The 16,679-nt window shown below is 46.2% G+C and overlaps 1 protein-coding gene across 1 annotated transcript; it reads left to right on the forward strand.

Annotated features, from left to right (window-relative positions):
- The first annotated feature begins 418 nt into the window (after positions 1-418).
- Haus4 (HAUS augmin like complex subunit 4) lies at positions 419-14,466 on the forward strand. The gene is made up of 11 exons (XM_042686413.1): positions 419-562; positions 3,027-3,078; positions 4,109-4,187; positions 4,692-4,834; positions 4,917-5,045; positions 5,429-5,563; positions 7,856-7,952; positions 11,591-11,736; positions 11,867-11,997; positions 12,825-12,893; positions 13,983-14,466. Exons 3-11 carry the CDS (start codon positions 4,133-4,135, stop codon positions 14,164-14,166), a joined length of 1,089 nt encoding a protein of 362 aa, XP_042542347.1. The 5' UTR covers positions 419-562; positions 3,027-3,078; positions 4,109-4,132; the 3' UTR covers positions 14,167-14,466.
- The last annotated feature ends 2,213 nt before the right edge of the window (positions 14,467-16,679 follow it).

The raw sequence follows: 16,679 nt of genomic DNA on the forward strand, positions 1-16,679 counted from the left end.
AGAGGGCCATTGAGGCAAGTTTAGGCTCCGGGGCCTCTACCTTTCCGTTCTGTAAGACGGGTAGCATGATGATTTCCACATAAGATGCCTTAAAAACTAAGTAAGGTTAGACTGGCGAAGCCGATCGCGTGGCACACAGTGCCTGACTCCTCAGAGGGTGTAAGCTAGTGATAAGCGAATTAGTAAACGTTACCAATCATGCCAGTTTCCTTAACCTTGCTCTCAACCGGGAGAAGACACTAAGAAGGAGTCGTGACACACTCCCATGAGCACCCTGTCCCAGCGGGCGGTTAAGGGCTCCAGGGCGCGCGCCGGGCGAGGTGCGGGATGTGTAAGGCAGGGGCGGGGCCTGCCGTTCCCGCCACATCATGTCCCCGCCCCCTCCCTCTCCGGGGCCTACGGTGTGCTTTCCGCCCGGTCCCCGGCCTTCCCGCGCTGTCCTCCCGGGCCTGGTCCCCCGAGCCCTGCTCAAGGCCCGAGTGGGAGGTTCCGGAGCCGGGGCGCGGCGGGGGCGGCCGCGGGCCCGCCCACCCCACTCTCGCCGGCGGCCCCAGGAGTGCAGGTTTGCTTCCGGCGGGCGGGGGGCTGGCCGCGGGGCAGCGGGTGCGGGGAGGGGCGGCGGATGCGGGCAGGGCCGGCCGTCCCGCGCGGGGACGCCGAGCTCCTCCTCGTCCTTGGGAACCCTCGGCCACCGGGACGGAAGGGAAGCCGGCGCCGAGAGCGCGCTCTGCATCTTGATTCATCTCAGGCCCGGCGAGGGTCACATCTTGTGAAAATACCTGTAAAATCCATTTAACGTTCAGTGCAGCGTGTGAAGACAACTCTGATTTTAAATGACGCCTGAGTCAACGTTTAAATGTCTGGGTCCCCGTGGCAGCATTTTAACACGTCTGAGTGCAGAGGGTGGAGAATCGAGGTTGAGTGCCACCGTCGATCACGCCTGGCACATCTTAAAAGGCTAAGGAAAAGCACCCAGGAACATTCCTGAGTGGTCAGGGAGGGAGCACCTGACTGGTTGAAATTTGGGTTGATCCTCGTTTCCGTGTGTGGGATTTGTCTGCAAAACTTTTTTTTTTCTTTTAAGATTATTTGCAGGCTAAGATCCACAGTGAATTGAACTGTTAAAACACAGGCCTTAACTAAATAGGGGCCTTGGTTGACAAGTCGATTGTGTTATTCTTCATTAAAATTCAAGCATAAATCGTTATCTTGGTTTTGTAGGTGTGAAAAAAAGTTTGTCATTAAAAAACAACAACAAAAACCCACAAACATTTCCCTTGAAAATTCACACCGAAATAACAGCCGAGCTGCAAATTAAGTCCTAGCTTTGTACCTCCTCAGCTGCGTCCTCCTTTAGACAAAGTTACAAAACAAATGAGTAGTTACTTTGATGTTAACTCATAAAATGAGGGAGCAAAGCTGAATGTTCTGTGAACACGGTTTTAAATCATAATAACCTTCGATGTCTCTTCATCTGCCCTTTGGAGTTTAATGCCTTACAAAGGGGAGGGTGGAGGAAAAACATGGGAAATAATGCCAAGGAGAAAATGTTGCCTCCTTAGTCAAAACTGTGCTCTTTGCTGCCCCTCTGTGTCCATGTCTATTTATTGTATTCCATGTTCTGGCAAAAACATCCCTAGCTCACATTCTCACCTCAGCCCTGTATCTTTTTTTTTGCTAGTCCTGGGGCTTGAACTCAGGTCCCTTAGCTTTTTTTGCTCAAGGTTAGCACTCTACTACTCAAGGCTAACACTCTACCATTTGTGCCACAGCTCCACTTCTGGTCTTTTCTGTTTATGTGGTACTGAGGAATCAAACCCAAGGCTTGATGCATGTTAGGCAAGCACTCTACCACTAAGTCACATTCCCAGCCCTCAGCCCTGTATCTTGATGTTAGTCTCATGGCATTAACTTCTGTCCATATTTTTGTTACGCTGTTTCCTCCAGGTGCTCTTCACTAATGCTGTTAGGTACAAAACAGCATTAGTAAAGAAATACTGTGGCTCACACTAGCTTCTCAGGAGATTGAGATTTGAGGCTCACAGTTTGAAGCCAGCCTGGGCAGGAAAGTCCATGAGACTCTTATTTCCTATTTACCACTCAAAAGCTGGAAGTGCAGCTTTGATTCAATTGGTAGAGCACCTGCCTTGAGTGAAAGTACCTTGAAAGAATAGTGCTCTGAGTTCAAGCCCCTGTGCAAACACTGAAATTTTTTTTTTTTTCGGGGTCCAGTTGTGGGGCCTGAACTCTGGGCCTGGACGCTGTCCCTCAGCTCTTCAGCTCAAGGCTAGCGCTCTATCACTTGAGCCACAGCGCCACTTCCGGCTTTTTTCTTTTGGCTTATGTGGTGCTGGGGAATGGAACCCAGGGCCTCAGGCATGCAAGGCAAGCTCTCTACCACTGAGCCACCTTCCCAGCCCAACACTGAAAATTTTTTAAAAATTTTGTTCAAATGTGGAATAAGATTTCTCATTACTGGGATGATGACTAGAGTTAATGATCCAAAACTACCAATGGGCTGTGGGGGAAGGAACTTGAGAGGGGAAAAATTGGGAGAGAATGAGAGAGAGGTACAGTGTTCACTGTAACCCTTCTATACCTCACCTTTACATTAAAATTAAAAAAAAAAAAGACCAACAATGACACTAAAAAAAAAAAAAACTACCAACAGATTAATAAAAGGCAAGTAAAAAAAAAAAAGCACCAAGAAAATCTCCAAATAAGAACTTGTAGGGCTAGGAAGGTGGCTCAGTGGTAGAGTGCTTGCCTTGTATGCATGAGGCCCTGGGTTCGATTCCTCAGCACCACATAAGCCAAAAGAAAAAAGCTGGAAGTGGCGCTGTGGCTCAAGTGGTAGAGTGCTAGCCTTGAGCTGAAGAGCTGAGGGACAGCACCCAAGACTTTGGTCTCCCCACCCTTTCTTCAGTTTATTCTTAACAGGAAAGCAATAACTTATTAACATAGTAGTACTGTGGTAGGAGGAATCCTCCTACCCTAGTGAACTGGAATTTTTTCTTTCTTTTTAGAAAGAGACTCCTTTTGGACATCTTGGAACAAGTGGAAACACTTAGGTGCTTGGTATGTAAAATGTTTTGGTACTTGTGTGTCCATAATGGGGTTAGGAAGGTAGCTCAGTGGTAGAGCTCTTGCCTTGCATATATGAGGCCCTGGGTTCGATTCTTCAACATCACATAAGCAGAAAAAGCCGGAAGTGATGCTGTGGCTCAAGTGGTAAAGCGCTAGCCTTGAGCTGAAGAGCTGAGACAGTGCCCAGGCCCAGAGTTCAGGTCCCACGACTGGCAAAAAAACCCAAAAAACATATATGATCACCAAGGATTGGTAGCTCATGCCTATAATCCCAGTACTCAGGAAGCTGAGATTGGAGAATCTTGTGTCAGAGCCAGACAAAGCAGGCAAATCTGAGATTCTTTTTTTTTTTTTGGGGGTCCGGTCATGGGGCTGAACTCTGGGCCTGGGTGCTGTCCCTCAGCTCTTCAGCTCAAGGCTAGCGCTCTACCACTTGAGCCACAGCGCCACTTCCGGGTTTTTTTTTTCTTTTTGCTTATGTGGTGCTGAGGAATCGAACCCAGGGCCTCATGCATGCAAGGCAAGTGCTCTACCACTGAGCCACCTTCCCAGCCCAAATCTGAGATTCTTATCTTCAGTTGACCAGCAGCAATTATGGAGGTCCTCTGAAGTGGAGATGTGGCCCAAATGGTAGAACATCAGCCTGAATGAAAAAGCCTAGGGCTGGGAATGTGGCTTGGTGGTAGAGTGCTTGCCTAGTGTGCATGAAACCCTGGGTTTGATTCCTCAGTAAAACAGAAAAAGTGGGAAGTGACGCTGTAGCTCCAGTGGTAGAGTGCTAACCTTGAGCAAAAGCAGCTCAGGGACAGTGCCCAGGCCCTGAGTTCAAGCCTAGGACTGGCACAAAAAACAAAAACAACCCAACACCTTGTCTAAGAGCTTTGGAGCCTAAGGTACATGATATTGTTCTCTGTAAGAATTATCTCTGAGGTTCTCTCCTAGATTATGGATAACAGAAACCCCAACTCAAGATAGTTTCATGTGTTATTTATCTTTTATGTTCATCCATTTGTTTCCACAGAGATAAGACTCCTAAGAAAATAAAATGGCATCCGGAGATTTCTGCTCACCTGGAGAAGGGATGGAAATATTACAACAAGGTAAGGGTAGCCATTTGCAAAAGGGTTGATAACAGGGGCTGGGAAGGTGGCTTAGTGGTAGAGCACTTGCCTTGCATGCATGAGGCCCTGGGTTCAATTCCTCAGTACCATATAAGCAAAAAGAAAAAAACTGGAAGTGGCGCTGAGGCTCAAGTGGTAGAGCGCCTTGAGCTGAAGAGCTGAGGGACAGAGCCCAGGCCCAGAGTTCAGGCCCCACGACTGTACCCCCCCCCCAAAAAAAAAAAGGGTTGATAACATTTAGAGAGGTTTTATTCATAATGTTTTTGCCTTCTATAATGAAAAGGATCAATTATATCCACCAGAGTAGTTTTTCTTACAGAAGCCTATGTTTCATGGGGCTTCTTGAACACTCCTTTAATTGGAAACAGATTATATATGTTCCTGTTATGGTTGATTCAATATCAACTAGTGCTATAGACTAAAAACAGGTGTGAGCCACCAGTGCCCCACACCTTTTTGTTTTTTTGTCCCTGTGCTATGAAGTATGCAGCAAACAGTTACCTCCTTGTAACCTGAGTGAAGAGGACCTGTTACAGAACCCTTACTTCAGCAAGCTTCTGCTGAGTCTCTCACAGCATGTGGATGAGAGTGGCTTAAGCCTTAACCTAGCAAAGGAACAGGCTCAGGTAAGAGCCTTGGGAAACAGGAGGTAGGGAAAATCCTTCTGAGAGAAAAAGGTTTCTAGCTAGAAACTTAACGGTTTTCTAGGTATGGAAGAAAGTTCGACTACATAAGACAACATGGTTGAGGTCAGAGGTTTTACAGCGAGTCATTCAAGAGCTGCTTGTGGAATACTATGTGAAGACACAAGACACAAATTTAACAGAGGACAAAAAGGTGAGGCTAAAGAGATGAGGTGTCAGTTACCAACCATGAGAATGACCAGGCTAGCCAGGTGTGGCAGTGCACACCTGTAATTTCAGCCTTAGGCGGGAGGATCTAGAGTGCAGCAATTTGAAATAACAATTTGAAAGTAAGACTTCACTGGAAAGGAGAGAGGGAGGGAGAGAAGGAAGAAGGAAAGGAGGGGAAAAAGTAAGTAAAACAAAGGAAGGAAAAAAGGTAAGAAGGAAGGAGAAGGAAAGGAAGAAGTGAAGTTTTCTGAAGGAGGGGACAGCTTTGATGACTCTGAAGATGTATGAGAACTGATTTGTGGGGATGGCAGGGGTGGAGTGGGAGGAGTTTTATTGTCACTCTTTCTTGTTGATTTTCTCTCTCAGTTTCATGAGACCCTTGAACAACGACTACTTGTTACTGAACTGACACAGCTTTTGGGTTCCAGCCAGGAGAGAGAGACACCTTCACTGCTCGGGCTAGAGAAGGCAGATCTCCTAGAACTCATGCCGCCCTCTGAGGTTGGGGGTGGGCAGCTGGGGGAGGTGGTCAAAGAGGGAAATGGCGTAATTTTTCTTGTTAAACATTATTATTTTGTAAAAATTGTATATACCTATTGTGGTTAAACTCAAATAAGTAAGGAAAACATTTCACAGAAGAAAGTAAAGCTGAAATACTACCTCCAAAAATACAGTATTGTATAGCTGGGTGCCAGTGGCTCACGCTTGTAATCCTAACTACTTAGGAGGCTGAGATATGAGGATTATGGTTTGAAGCCAGCCTGGACAGGAAAACCTGTGAGACTTAATTGCCACTAAACTAAAATCCGGAAGTGGAGCTGTGGCTCAAGTGATAGAGCATTAGCCTTGAGCCAGGAAAGGTCAGGGACAGATCCCAGGCCCTAAGTTCAAGCCCCAGAATGGGCACAAGAAAAGAAAGAAAGAAAAGAAAAATACAGGGGGCTGGGAATGAGGCCTAGTGGTAGAGTGCTTGCCTACCATGCTTGAGGCCCTGGGTTCAATTCTTCATTACTATAGTTGGAAGTGGTGCCGTGACTCAAGTTGTAGAATGCTAGCTAGCTTTGAGCAAAAGCAGCTCAGGGACAGTGCCCAGGCCCTGAGTTGAAGCCCCAGGACTGGCAAAAAGAAAAGAAATACAGTGTTATTATAAATAGCTTGACACTCTCCAAACTTATATGTTGTTTAGTCTAATTATGTGGGGGGAGAAGGGAGTGTTGTGCATATGCAACCACCAGTACTGGCACTTGAACTCATGATTTCATTCTGTCATTTGTTTTTTTTGCTCAAAGTTAGCCCTCTCTTACTTGAGTTCCATTTCTGGATTTCTGATGGTTAATTGGAGATAAGAGTCTCATAGACTTTGCTGTCCATGCTGGCTTTGAACCTTATCCTCAGCCTCCTGAGTAACTAGGATTAGAGGTGTAAGCCACTAGTGCCTGGTGTATTTTTTTGCTGGTCATGGGGCCTGAACTCTGGATGCTGTCCCTCAGCTCTTCAGCTCAAGATTAGCACTCTACCACCTAAGCCACAGCGGCACTTCCGGCTTTTTCTGCTTATGTGGTGCTGAGGAATGGAACCCAGGGTCTCATAAATGCAAGGCAAGCGCTCTACCACTGAGCCACCTTCCCAGCCCCTGCCTGGCTTTTTTTGTTCTTTTGAGACAAGATCTCATTTTGTATAACTCAGGCTTGCCTTGAACTCAAGATCCTGCTGCCTCAGTATACTAAGTGCATAGTTTGTTTTGGTGTAATATATTTTTTGTTTTTGTTTTTGTCAGTCATGGGGCTTGAACTCTGGGCTTGGGCGCCGTCCCTGTGCTCTTCAGCTCAAGGCGAGTGCTCTACCGCTTGAGCCACAGTGCCACTTCCGGTTTTCTAGTGGTTTATTGGATATAAGAGTCCTGCCCAGGGTTGGCTTTGATCCGTGATCCTCAGATCTCAGCCTCCTGAGTAGCTAGGATTATAGGCGTGAGCCACCAGCACCTGGCTTGGTGTAATATATTTTGTAGCCAGCCTAGGCAGGAAAAGTCTGTGAAACTATCTCCAATAAACCACTCAAAAGCCGGAAGTGGCACTGCAGCTCAAGTGGTAGAATGCTTGCCTTGAGCTGAATAGCTGAGAGACAGTGCCCAGGCCCAGAGTTCAAGCCCCATGACCGACAAAAAAAAAAAAAAAAGAAAAAGATATTTTGTAATACATTTTTTCAAGTCCATAAATAGATATAAATAAGATGATACCCTCCCCCCCAATATCAGTGTCTAGGCACATGATAGTTAGTGCCCTTACATAAAATAAGTTAAATTGCTGCTAGGATCCACATAATGAATCTATTATGTGGATCCTAGCAGTGTGCTTAGCCTTATCGATGGATATTAAATTTATTCTCACATTTTTCTATTAGAAACCACACTGTGATGAACATGACAGTCCACATGTGCCTTTGCCTTTGTACAATTACTTCCCCAGTATTGATGCCAGGGGTGGGATCTTTGGGTAGCACATATATCATGGTACATAGAGGGGTTTCCAGTGCCCCTGGGTCCCTGTGTTTCCACCATCATGGAATCTTGCCAGTTGTTTTACTTTTTGCTGATTTTCTTCTTTTATTTTTGTGGGCTTAGGGATCAGATTCAGGGCACATGGTAGGCAAGTGAACTGAGTCTACAGTCCCTCTTTTTGCTAATTGTATAAACTGAAATGAATGCATCTTCTTGGTTATTAGTGAGGCTGTATGGGCATGTATTCACTGGCAAGTCTTCTAGTTGTCATGGTCTCTTTGCTGCTATGGCTGCAGGACTTTGCATGGATGAGAGCTCGGCTCCAGATGGAAGTGGAGGAGCAGCTCAAGAGGAAATGTTTCACTCTGCTGTGTTACCATGATCCCAACTCAGGTGAGTGCTGGCTGCCCTCCTCACAGGTGACCTCAGGGTTTCTGGGCTTTATTGTTTTTGTTTTTGGTTGGTTGGTTGTGGGGCTTGAACTCAGGGCCTGGGCACTGTTCCGAAGCTCTTTTGCTCAAGGCTAACCCTCTATCACTTGAGCCACAGTGCCACTTCTGGTTTTCTGGTCATTAATTGGCAATAAGAGTCTCATGGACTTTCCTTCCCTTGGCTGGTTTTGAACCATGATCCTCAGATCGCAGCCTCCTGAGTACCTAGGATTACAGGCATGCCAATGGCAGCCAGCTGGGTTGCTCTTTTGAGAATAAAATATTTGTACTTTGGAGTCAAAAATGCTTGGGTTAGGAATATAGTGGTAGAGTGTGAGACCTTGAGTTCAAACTCTACTACTGTTGAAAAAAGAAAAAAGGGGAGGGGAGGAAAAATAAGGAATGCTTATTTGTTTATTTCATTGGTGGTAAAATAATATTCAGCAAAGTGCTAAGTGGAGTGTCTTCCTGCTGCAGAGAAGAGTCCTTAGGAGGATCAAAATGGCAAAGGGAAGAAAGTTTATTTCTGTGACTTAAGAATTCATGTTTGGGGGCTGGGGAGGTGGCTCAGTGGTAGAGCGCTTGCCTTGCATGCCTGAGGCCCTGGGTTCAATTCCTCAGCACCACATAAGCAAAAAGAAAAAAAGCCGGAAGTGGTGCTGTGGCTCAAGTGGTAGAGCGCTAGCCTTGAGCTGAAGAGCTGAGGGACAGTGCCCAGGCCCAGAGTTCAGGCCCCACAACCGGACCCCCCCCCCCCCCCCCGCAAAAAAAAAAAAAGAATTCATGTTTGGCTGGATGCCAATGGTGGCTCTGTGGCTCAAGTGGTAGAGTGCTCACTTTGAGCTGAAGAGCCCAGGGACAGTGCCCAGGCCCAGAGTTCAAGCCCCACAACAGACCCCCCCCCCCAAAAAAAAAAAAAGGAGTTCAAATTTGGGGGCTGGGAATGTGGCTTAGTGGTAGAGTGCATGCCTAGCATGTTTGATTCCTCAGTACCACATAAACAGAAAAAGCTGGAGGGGGCCTTAAGGGAATAAGCTAAGGGACAGCACCTAGACCCTAAGTTCAAGGCTCAGTACCAGCACAAAAACAAACAGGATGTTGAATTGAAACTCCTTTGTAAAACTACTTAAAGATAATTATAAAAAAAAAAATTAAAAAGCTGGGCACTGGTGGCTTTCGCCTGTAATCCTAAAGGCTATCCCAAAGGCTGATATCTTAGGATCGCAGTTCAAAGCCAGCCCAGGCAGGAAAGTCTGTGAGACTCTTATCTTCAATTAACTACCAAAAAACTGGAAGTGGGGCTGTGACTCAAGGTGGTAGAATGTTGGCCTTGAGCATATAAGCTCAGGGACAGTCAGTGCCCAGCCCTGACTCAGAACCTATCAAAAATAAAAAACAACATAAAATAAAATGAAGACTGAGAATATGGCTGAAGTGGTAGAATACCTATCTAGCAAGGGGAAAAAAAAGAACAAAGAAAATAAAAATCAATTAAAAAACAAAACACAATCACATAGGCTTTCCCTTCCCAGCCTAGACCTGGGAAGAACATTCAGATCTCTGGTACTTAGGGCTGGGAAGGTGGCTCAGTGGTAGAGCACTTGCCTTGCATGCCTGAGGCCCTGGGGTTCCATTCCTCAGCACCACATAAGCCAAAAGAAAAAAAGCTGGACAGCGGCCAGGCCCAGAGTTCAGGCCCCACGACCGAACCCCCCCCCCCCCAAAAAAAAAAAAAAAAAAACAACATCTCTGGCACTTATACCAGATGCTGAGGAATAGGATTTACATAGGGGAAGTGGAGGTTAGAGATGTGTTTGGTATATAGAAGAATGAGTTTGTGGTGGATGGATTGACCTATAGTGCCAACCCAGGCTAAAAGGTAGTTATGTTTTATCTCATAGCCTTTCAGGGTTTCCTAGCAGATAGAGGAGACATAAGAATTGAGTGACTGGCTGGGAATGTGGCTTAGTGGTGGAGTGCTTGCTAGCATGTTTGAAGCCCTGCGTTCAATTCCTCAGTACCTCATTAACAGAAAAAGTCAGATGTGGTGCTGTGGCTCAAGTGGTAGAGCACTAGCCTTGAGCAAAAGAAGCTCAGGGACAGTGCCCAGGCTTGAACTCATCAATCCCCAGTACTGGCTCATGCCTGTAACCCTAGCTACTCAGAAGGCTGAGCTCTGAGGGTCACAATTCAAAACCAGCCCAGGTAGAAAAAGCCATGAGATTTTTATCTCCAATTAGCCACCAGAAAACTGGAGGTGGTGTTGTGGCTCAAAGCGGTAGAGGGCCAGGCACAGTGCCCAGGCTCTGAGTCCAAGCCCTATAGCGGTCAAAAAAAAAAAAGAACTCAGGTTTGCCTGGCACTGGTGATTCATGTCTGTAACCCTAGCTACTCAGAAGTCTATCCAGTAGAGTGAGATCTAAGGATTCCGTTCTAAGTCTAAGTCAGTCCAGGTAGACATAGCTAAGAGACTTTTTTTTGGGGGGGGGGTCATTCATGGGGTCTGGATACTGTCCCTGAGCTCTTTTGCTCAATTCTACTGCTCTACCACTTTGAGCCAGAGTATTACTTCTGGTATTGTAATGGTTAACTGGCAATAAGAGTCTTACAGAGCCAGGTGTCAGTGGATAACACCTATAATCCTAGCTACTTAGGAGGCTGAGATCTGAGGATTGTGGTTCAAAGCCAGCCTGGGCAGTAAAGTCTGTGGACTTTTTTTTTTTTTTTTTTGGTCGGTGTGGGGCTTGAACTCTGGGCTTGGGTGCTGTCCCTCAGCTCTTCAGCTCAAGGCTAGTGCTCTACCACTTGAGCCACAGCACCACTTTGGCTTTTTTCTTTTTGCTTATGTGGTGCTGAGGAATCGAACCCAGGGCCTCAGGCATGCAAGGCAAGCGCTCTACCACTGAGTCAACTTCCCAGCCCCTCAAGCCCTACTACCAACAACTACAACAACAACAAAAAGAAGAGTCTCACAGACTTTACTGTCCGGACTGGCTTTGAACCACAATCCTCAGCCTCCTGAGGATTACAGGTGTGAGCCATCAGTACCTGACTCTGAGAGACTTTTATCTCCAGTTAACTAGCAGAAACAAGCCAGAGTAGGAGTGTGGTTCAAGTAGAACAGCACCAGCCTTGAGCAAAAAAACTAAGTGAGGGGCTGGAGGTGGCTCAATGGTAGAGTGATTGGCTTGCATGCATGAGGCCCTGGGTTCGATTCCTCAGCACCACATACACAGAAAAAGCTGGAAGTGGGTGCTATGGCTCAAGTGGTAGAGCACTAGCCTTGAGCTGAAGAGCTCAGAACAGTGCCCAACCCAGAGTTCAAGCTCCACGAACAGCAAAAAAAAAAAAAAAGCTAAGTGAGAGAGCATGGAACCCTGAGTTTAAGCCCTAGTATTGGCACAAAAATAAATAAAAAGAATTCAGGTCCAAATCTGGAATCAAACATGAGACTGAACCTAACTATGAGAAGCAGACATCAGAAGAAAACCTAGAAGACAGAACTTGGAGGGCTAGCTATAGGAGTGGGGTACTATACAAAGATCCTGAAGGGCAGTAGCAATTAGGGTTTTCCTGTCAGTCCTCTGTGTCTTTGCCTAGATGCTGACCGTGAAACTCTGAAGGCCACAAAGGTATGGAAACTGGCAGAGGTCCTGGTGAATGAGAAGCAGCAGTGCCAGGATGCCAAGAGTCAGCAGAAGGAGCAGCTGGTGCTTCTGGAGAAGAAGAGTGCCACCTACTCCCAGGTTTGGGAGGACCACTGGGTGCTTCCTTCCTCTGACCCCAGGGCCACCTGTAGGGAAGCTAAGGGGTCTGATTTGCTCTCCTTCCTCCTGTGTTTTCTTTGGCCTCTTTGTCTTTCCTCTGGGGGATCAGGTGCTTCTACGCTGCCTCACCTTGCTGCAGAGGCTTCTTCAGGAGCACCGGCTGAAAACTCAGTCTGCGCTCCACCGCATCAACGCCCAGTACCTGGAAGTCAAATGCAGTGCCATGATCCTTAAGCTGAGGTGAGCTATGAGCCCTGCGGATCCCCAGATTCTGTCTCACCCCTCCCCCAACTCTTTCCATCATGCCTAGCACCTTGTAAATAGATACTCAGTAAATGGCACACAGTAATGTTAGCCTTTAGATTACCTGAAAGCTTTTAGCATTCTTGAGTCTTTTAGTTTCTGCTTTTTGAAATAGTTATTTAGGGCTGGGAAGTTGGCTTAGTGGTAGAGCGCTTGCCTTGCATGCCTGAGGCCCTGGGTTCGATTCCTCAGCACCACATAAGCAAAAAGCAAAAAAAGCTGGACGTGGCGCAAGTGGTAGAGCACTAGCCTTGAGCTGAAGAGCTGAGGGACAGCGCTCAGACCCAGAGTTCAGGCCCCACGACCAGAAACCCCCCCCCCAAAAAAAAAAAAAAAAGAAAATGAAAGAGTTATTTATTTTTTGTTTCGTTTTAGTGCTGGTCCTGGGGCTTGAACTCAGGGCCAAGGTGCTGTCCCTGAGCTTTTGTGCTCAAAGCAAGAGCTCTACCACTTGAACCACAGTTCCACTTTCAGCTTTTTGATAGGTAATTGGAGATAAGAGTCTCATGAACTTCTCTGTCTGAGCTGGCTTTGAATCACCATCCTCAAATTTCAGCCCCCTGAGTAGCTAGGCTTATAGATGTGAGCCACGGGCTTGAAATAGGTAGTTTCCTGGGAGATCCATTACTCAGGGATTCAGAGTGACCTTGATTACCCCATCCCTGAAGAGTCTATACTCTGCCCATGGACAAGTACTGTGTCCATTACTCACTCTGCTTCAGTCAATGATCTTTCACATGACCCTTTTTTCTTTCCTCTGCCAGGATGGAGGAACTAAAGATTTTGTCTGATACTTACACTGCTGAGAAAGTAGAAGTTCATCGTCTCATTAGGTAAGATCTCCCAAGAGCGTAGTATAGCTGTCACAGCTAGTTTGCACACCCTCTAGACTTGTTCATCATATGTTCCCATTCTGTTTATTTTCTGAGGGTCAACATCTTTATTTATTTAACATGCCAGTACTAGGGCTTGAACTCAGGGCCTGGGTACTGTCCTTTAGCTTTCTTTTTGGCTCAAGGCTGGTTCTCTACCACTTAAGCCACAGTTCCACTTTTTTTTTTTTTTGGTGGTCATGGGGCTTGAACTCTGGGCCTGAGTGCTGTCCCTCAGCTCTTCAGCTCAAGGTGAGTGCTCTACCACTTGAGCTACAGCGCCACTTCCGGTTTTCTGGTGGTTTATTGGAAATAAGAGTTTCACGGACTTTCCTGCCAGAGCTGGCTTTGAACCACGATCCTCAGATCTCAGCCTCCTGAGTAGATAGGATTACAGCGCGAGACACCAGTGCCTTGCCAGTTCCACTTTTTGCTTTTTTTTTTTTTTTTTGTTGGTCATAAGGCCTGAACTCTGGGCCTGGGCGCTACTCCTCAGCTTTTCAGCTCAAGGCTAGTGCTCTACCACTTGAGCCATAGCTCCACTTCCAGCTTTTTCTGCTTAGTGGTACTGAGGAATTGAACCCAGGGCCTCATATATACAAGGCAAGCACTCTACCACTGAGCCATCTTCCCAGCCCCACTTTTTGCTTTTTAGAGATTGATTGGAAATAAGAGTCTCATGTACTCCTCCTGCTTGGGCTGGCTCCAAACTGCAACCCTCAGATCTTAGCTTTCTGAGTAGCTAGGAATACAGGCATGCTCATTTAGCATCTTTACATTGAGCCTCCTTTTTTTATTTCTTCTTTTTTTGGGGGGGGGGGTGTCAGGGTACTTGAACTCTGGGCCTGGGCGCTGTTGCTGACTCTTCAGCTCAAGGCAAGTGCTCTACCACTAGAGCCACAGTGCCACTTCAAGTTTTCTGGTGGTAACTGTACTTTCCTGCCCAGGCTGGCTTTGAACCACGGTCCTCATATCTCAGCCTCCTGAGTAGCTAGATTATAGGTGTGAGCCACCAGCGCCCGGCTGACCCTTCTTTTTCTGGGCTTCTAGAGACCGTTTAGAAGGAGCTATTCGCTTACAAGAACAGGACATGGAAACGTCACAACAGGTCTTGAGCACCTATGAGATCCTTGGGGAGGAGTTTGACAGGCTGGTAAAAGAGTATACCCAGCTCAAACAGGCAATGGAGAACAAACGCTGGGCCCTCCAAGAGTTCAACAAGGCCTGCAGCTGAGCTGAGCTAAGCTGAGCCCAGCCAAGTCAAGCCAGGAAGTATGGCTCCTACACAGTCACTACTGCCTTCTCTCCTTGCTAAGAACCACCACACTGAGGCTGCCTCCATTACAGCAGGATGTGAGAATACTTGCTTAAAACAGCTGCTATAATTTAGGCACCCTCTTGGTTTCTCTCCCTTGTTTACAATAACTGGATTTCTCCTGGGAATATAGCTATCTGCATACCATAGCTGCTTGTCTATGTCAGCCCTGTATTATATTGGATTAACTCCTAAATAAAATGATAATATTATTTCTTAGGATTTGAGTCATTTTCTTGGGCAATGATGGAAATAGAACATCAAGTCTATGTGACTGATGGTTAAGGAGGGAGAACTCAGAAATAAAGACAGAGCTGAGTGCTGGTGGCTCACACCTGTAATCCTAGCTACTTAGGAGGCTGAGATCTGAGGAATATGATTTGACACCAGCCCAGGCAGAAAAGTCCATGAGACTCTTATCTCCAATTAACCACACACACACACACACAAGAAAAAACCTACAAGTGGAGCTGTGGCTCAAGTGGTAGAGTGTTAGCTTTAAGTAAAAAAAGCTCAGGGACAGGGATCAAGCCCAGAGTTCAAGCTCCAGGACCAGCAAAAGAAGAAGAAGAAAGAGAAGAAGAACAAGAAGAAGAAGGAGAAGGAGAGGAGCCAGATCTACAGTACTTACACAGAAAGTGGGATATAGAAGTGCCAGCCTGCCCTCATCTAGTTCTAGAGTTCTGTTCTGGGAGGGCAGAAGTGGATTAAGGCTGAGTTTGTCTAGAACTTGAATTGCCAGAGAAGTTCTAGGTGCTGAAAAAAAGCATGCACATAGCTCAGTTGTAGTAAAGCACACAACCACTTATGCTCCTGTGGTTTAAGAGGATTACATCCCTCCAAAGGCAGAGGGTGCAAAGAAATCACCCTGAGGTACCAACCCCCACAGTCTGCTTTGCTGAGAATAGGCAGTGTCTGGCTGGTTTTGGAACTGAGGACTGAGAACATAGAAGTCCCCTTATCTTTATTCAGAAGAACCCACTCAGCTTCCTGACTACTTTCTACAGAGACATTCTTCAGCTAGGGTCAAATGATGGTCTGGATTCACATGGGAAAAATTAAGGTCTTAATCTTGACATTCAATCTGTAAATTGTGCTGATAGGTAGGATTACAGGCATGAGTTACCAGCACCCAGCGATCACTCTTATTTTTGTATTCAAATGCTGACCCCCTCAAATAAACCAATAAACTTTGGGAAAAAAAACATATAGTCAATACTGCTTAGATTTATTGTGTTTGGTTTTTTTCAAACCTATAGGAAAGTTAAAAGACTAGTAGGAAGGTCAGATAAGTTGGTGTTACAGAAATGAACCCTAAGATATGTATTTAAATGTTTTTTTTTTTCTTTCAGGTAATTGTTTCTAACACATTTATAAGATTATTTCTTTGTTGCTTTGTATGTCCCTCCCCCATGGTATAACCCCTGCTTTCACTGTATTTGATGTTGGTATAATTTGTGGAGGGGAAGGGAAAAAACAAATAGTTTAAATAAGGATACAGGTGGATCCATTGCAACAATGAGATGTACAAGTCGTTATGTGGAAAAACAAACTTTACAACTTTGGTGGGAGAGGATTGGGTGAGGGGGTGGGGGGAAGATGGGAAGGGATGGGAAGGGGAAACAAAGGAGGAGGCTACAATGCTTGATAAGAAATGTACTCATTGGGCTGGGAAGGTGGCTCAGTGGTAGAGCGCTTGCCTTGCATGCCAGAGGCCCTGGGTTCGATTCCTCAGCACCACATAAGCAAAAAGAAAAAAGCCGGAAGTGGTGCTGTGGCTCAAGTGGTAGGGTGCTAGCCTTGAGCTGTAGAGCTGAGGGACAGCGCCCAGGCCCAGAGTTCAGGCCCCACGACCAGACGCTGAGGAATCCAACCCAGGGCCTCAGGCATGCAAGGCAAGCGCTCTACCACTGAGCCACCTTCCCAGCCCTGTACTCATTATCTTGCCCATGTAATTGTAACCTCTCTGTACAGTATTTTCACAAAAAAAAAAAAAAAAGACTAGTAGGAAAAATGGCAGTATATTCCTTTTTTTTTTTTTTTTTTTTTTGGTTGGTGGTAGAGCTTAAACTCTGGGCTTGGGCATTGTCTCTCAGCTCTTCAGCTCAAGGCAAGCATTCTACCACAGCACTATTTCCAGTTTTCTGGTGGTTAACTGGAGACAAGAGTCTCAGAGACTTTCCTGCCTGGGCTGGCTTTGAACTGCGATCCTCAGATGTCAGCCTCCTGAGTAGCTAGAATTACAGGCGTGAGCCACTGGTGCCTGGCAATATATTCTTAAACTATATTCAGCAATTAGCATTTAGTTGTTTTTCTCCATCTCCCCTTTCCTTCCTTTTTCCCTTTTCCTTTTTTCTCTGTAAAAATTTAGATATAGCTGGACACTGGTGGCTCACACCCATAATCCTAGCTACTCAGGAGGCTGAAATATG

This window comes from Dipodomys spectabilis, unplaced genomic scaffold (assembly GCF_019054845.1).
Source record: "Dipodomys spectabilis isolate Male_0828 unplaced genomic scaffold, ASM1905484v1 ptg000097l, whole genome shotgun sequence".
Lineage (NCBI taxonomy): Eukaryota > Metazoa > Chordata > Mammalia > Rodentia > Heteromyidae > Dipodomys > Dipodomys spectabilis.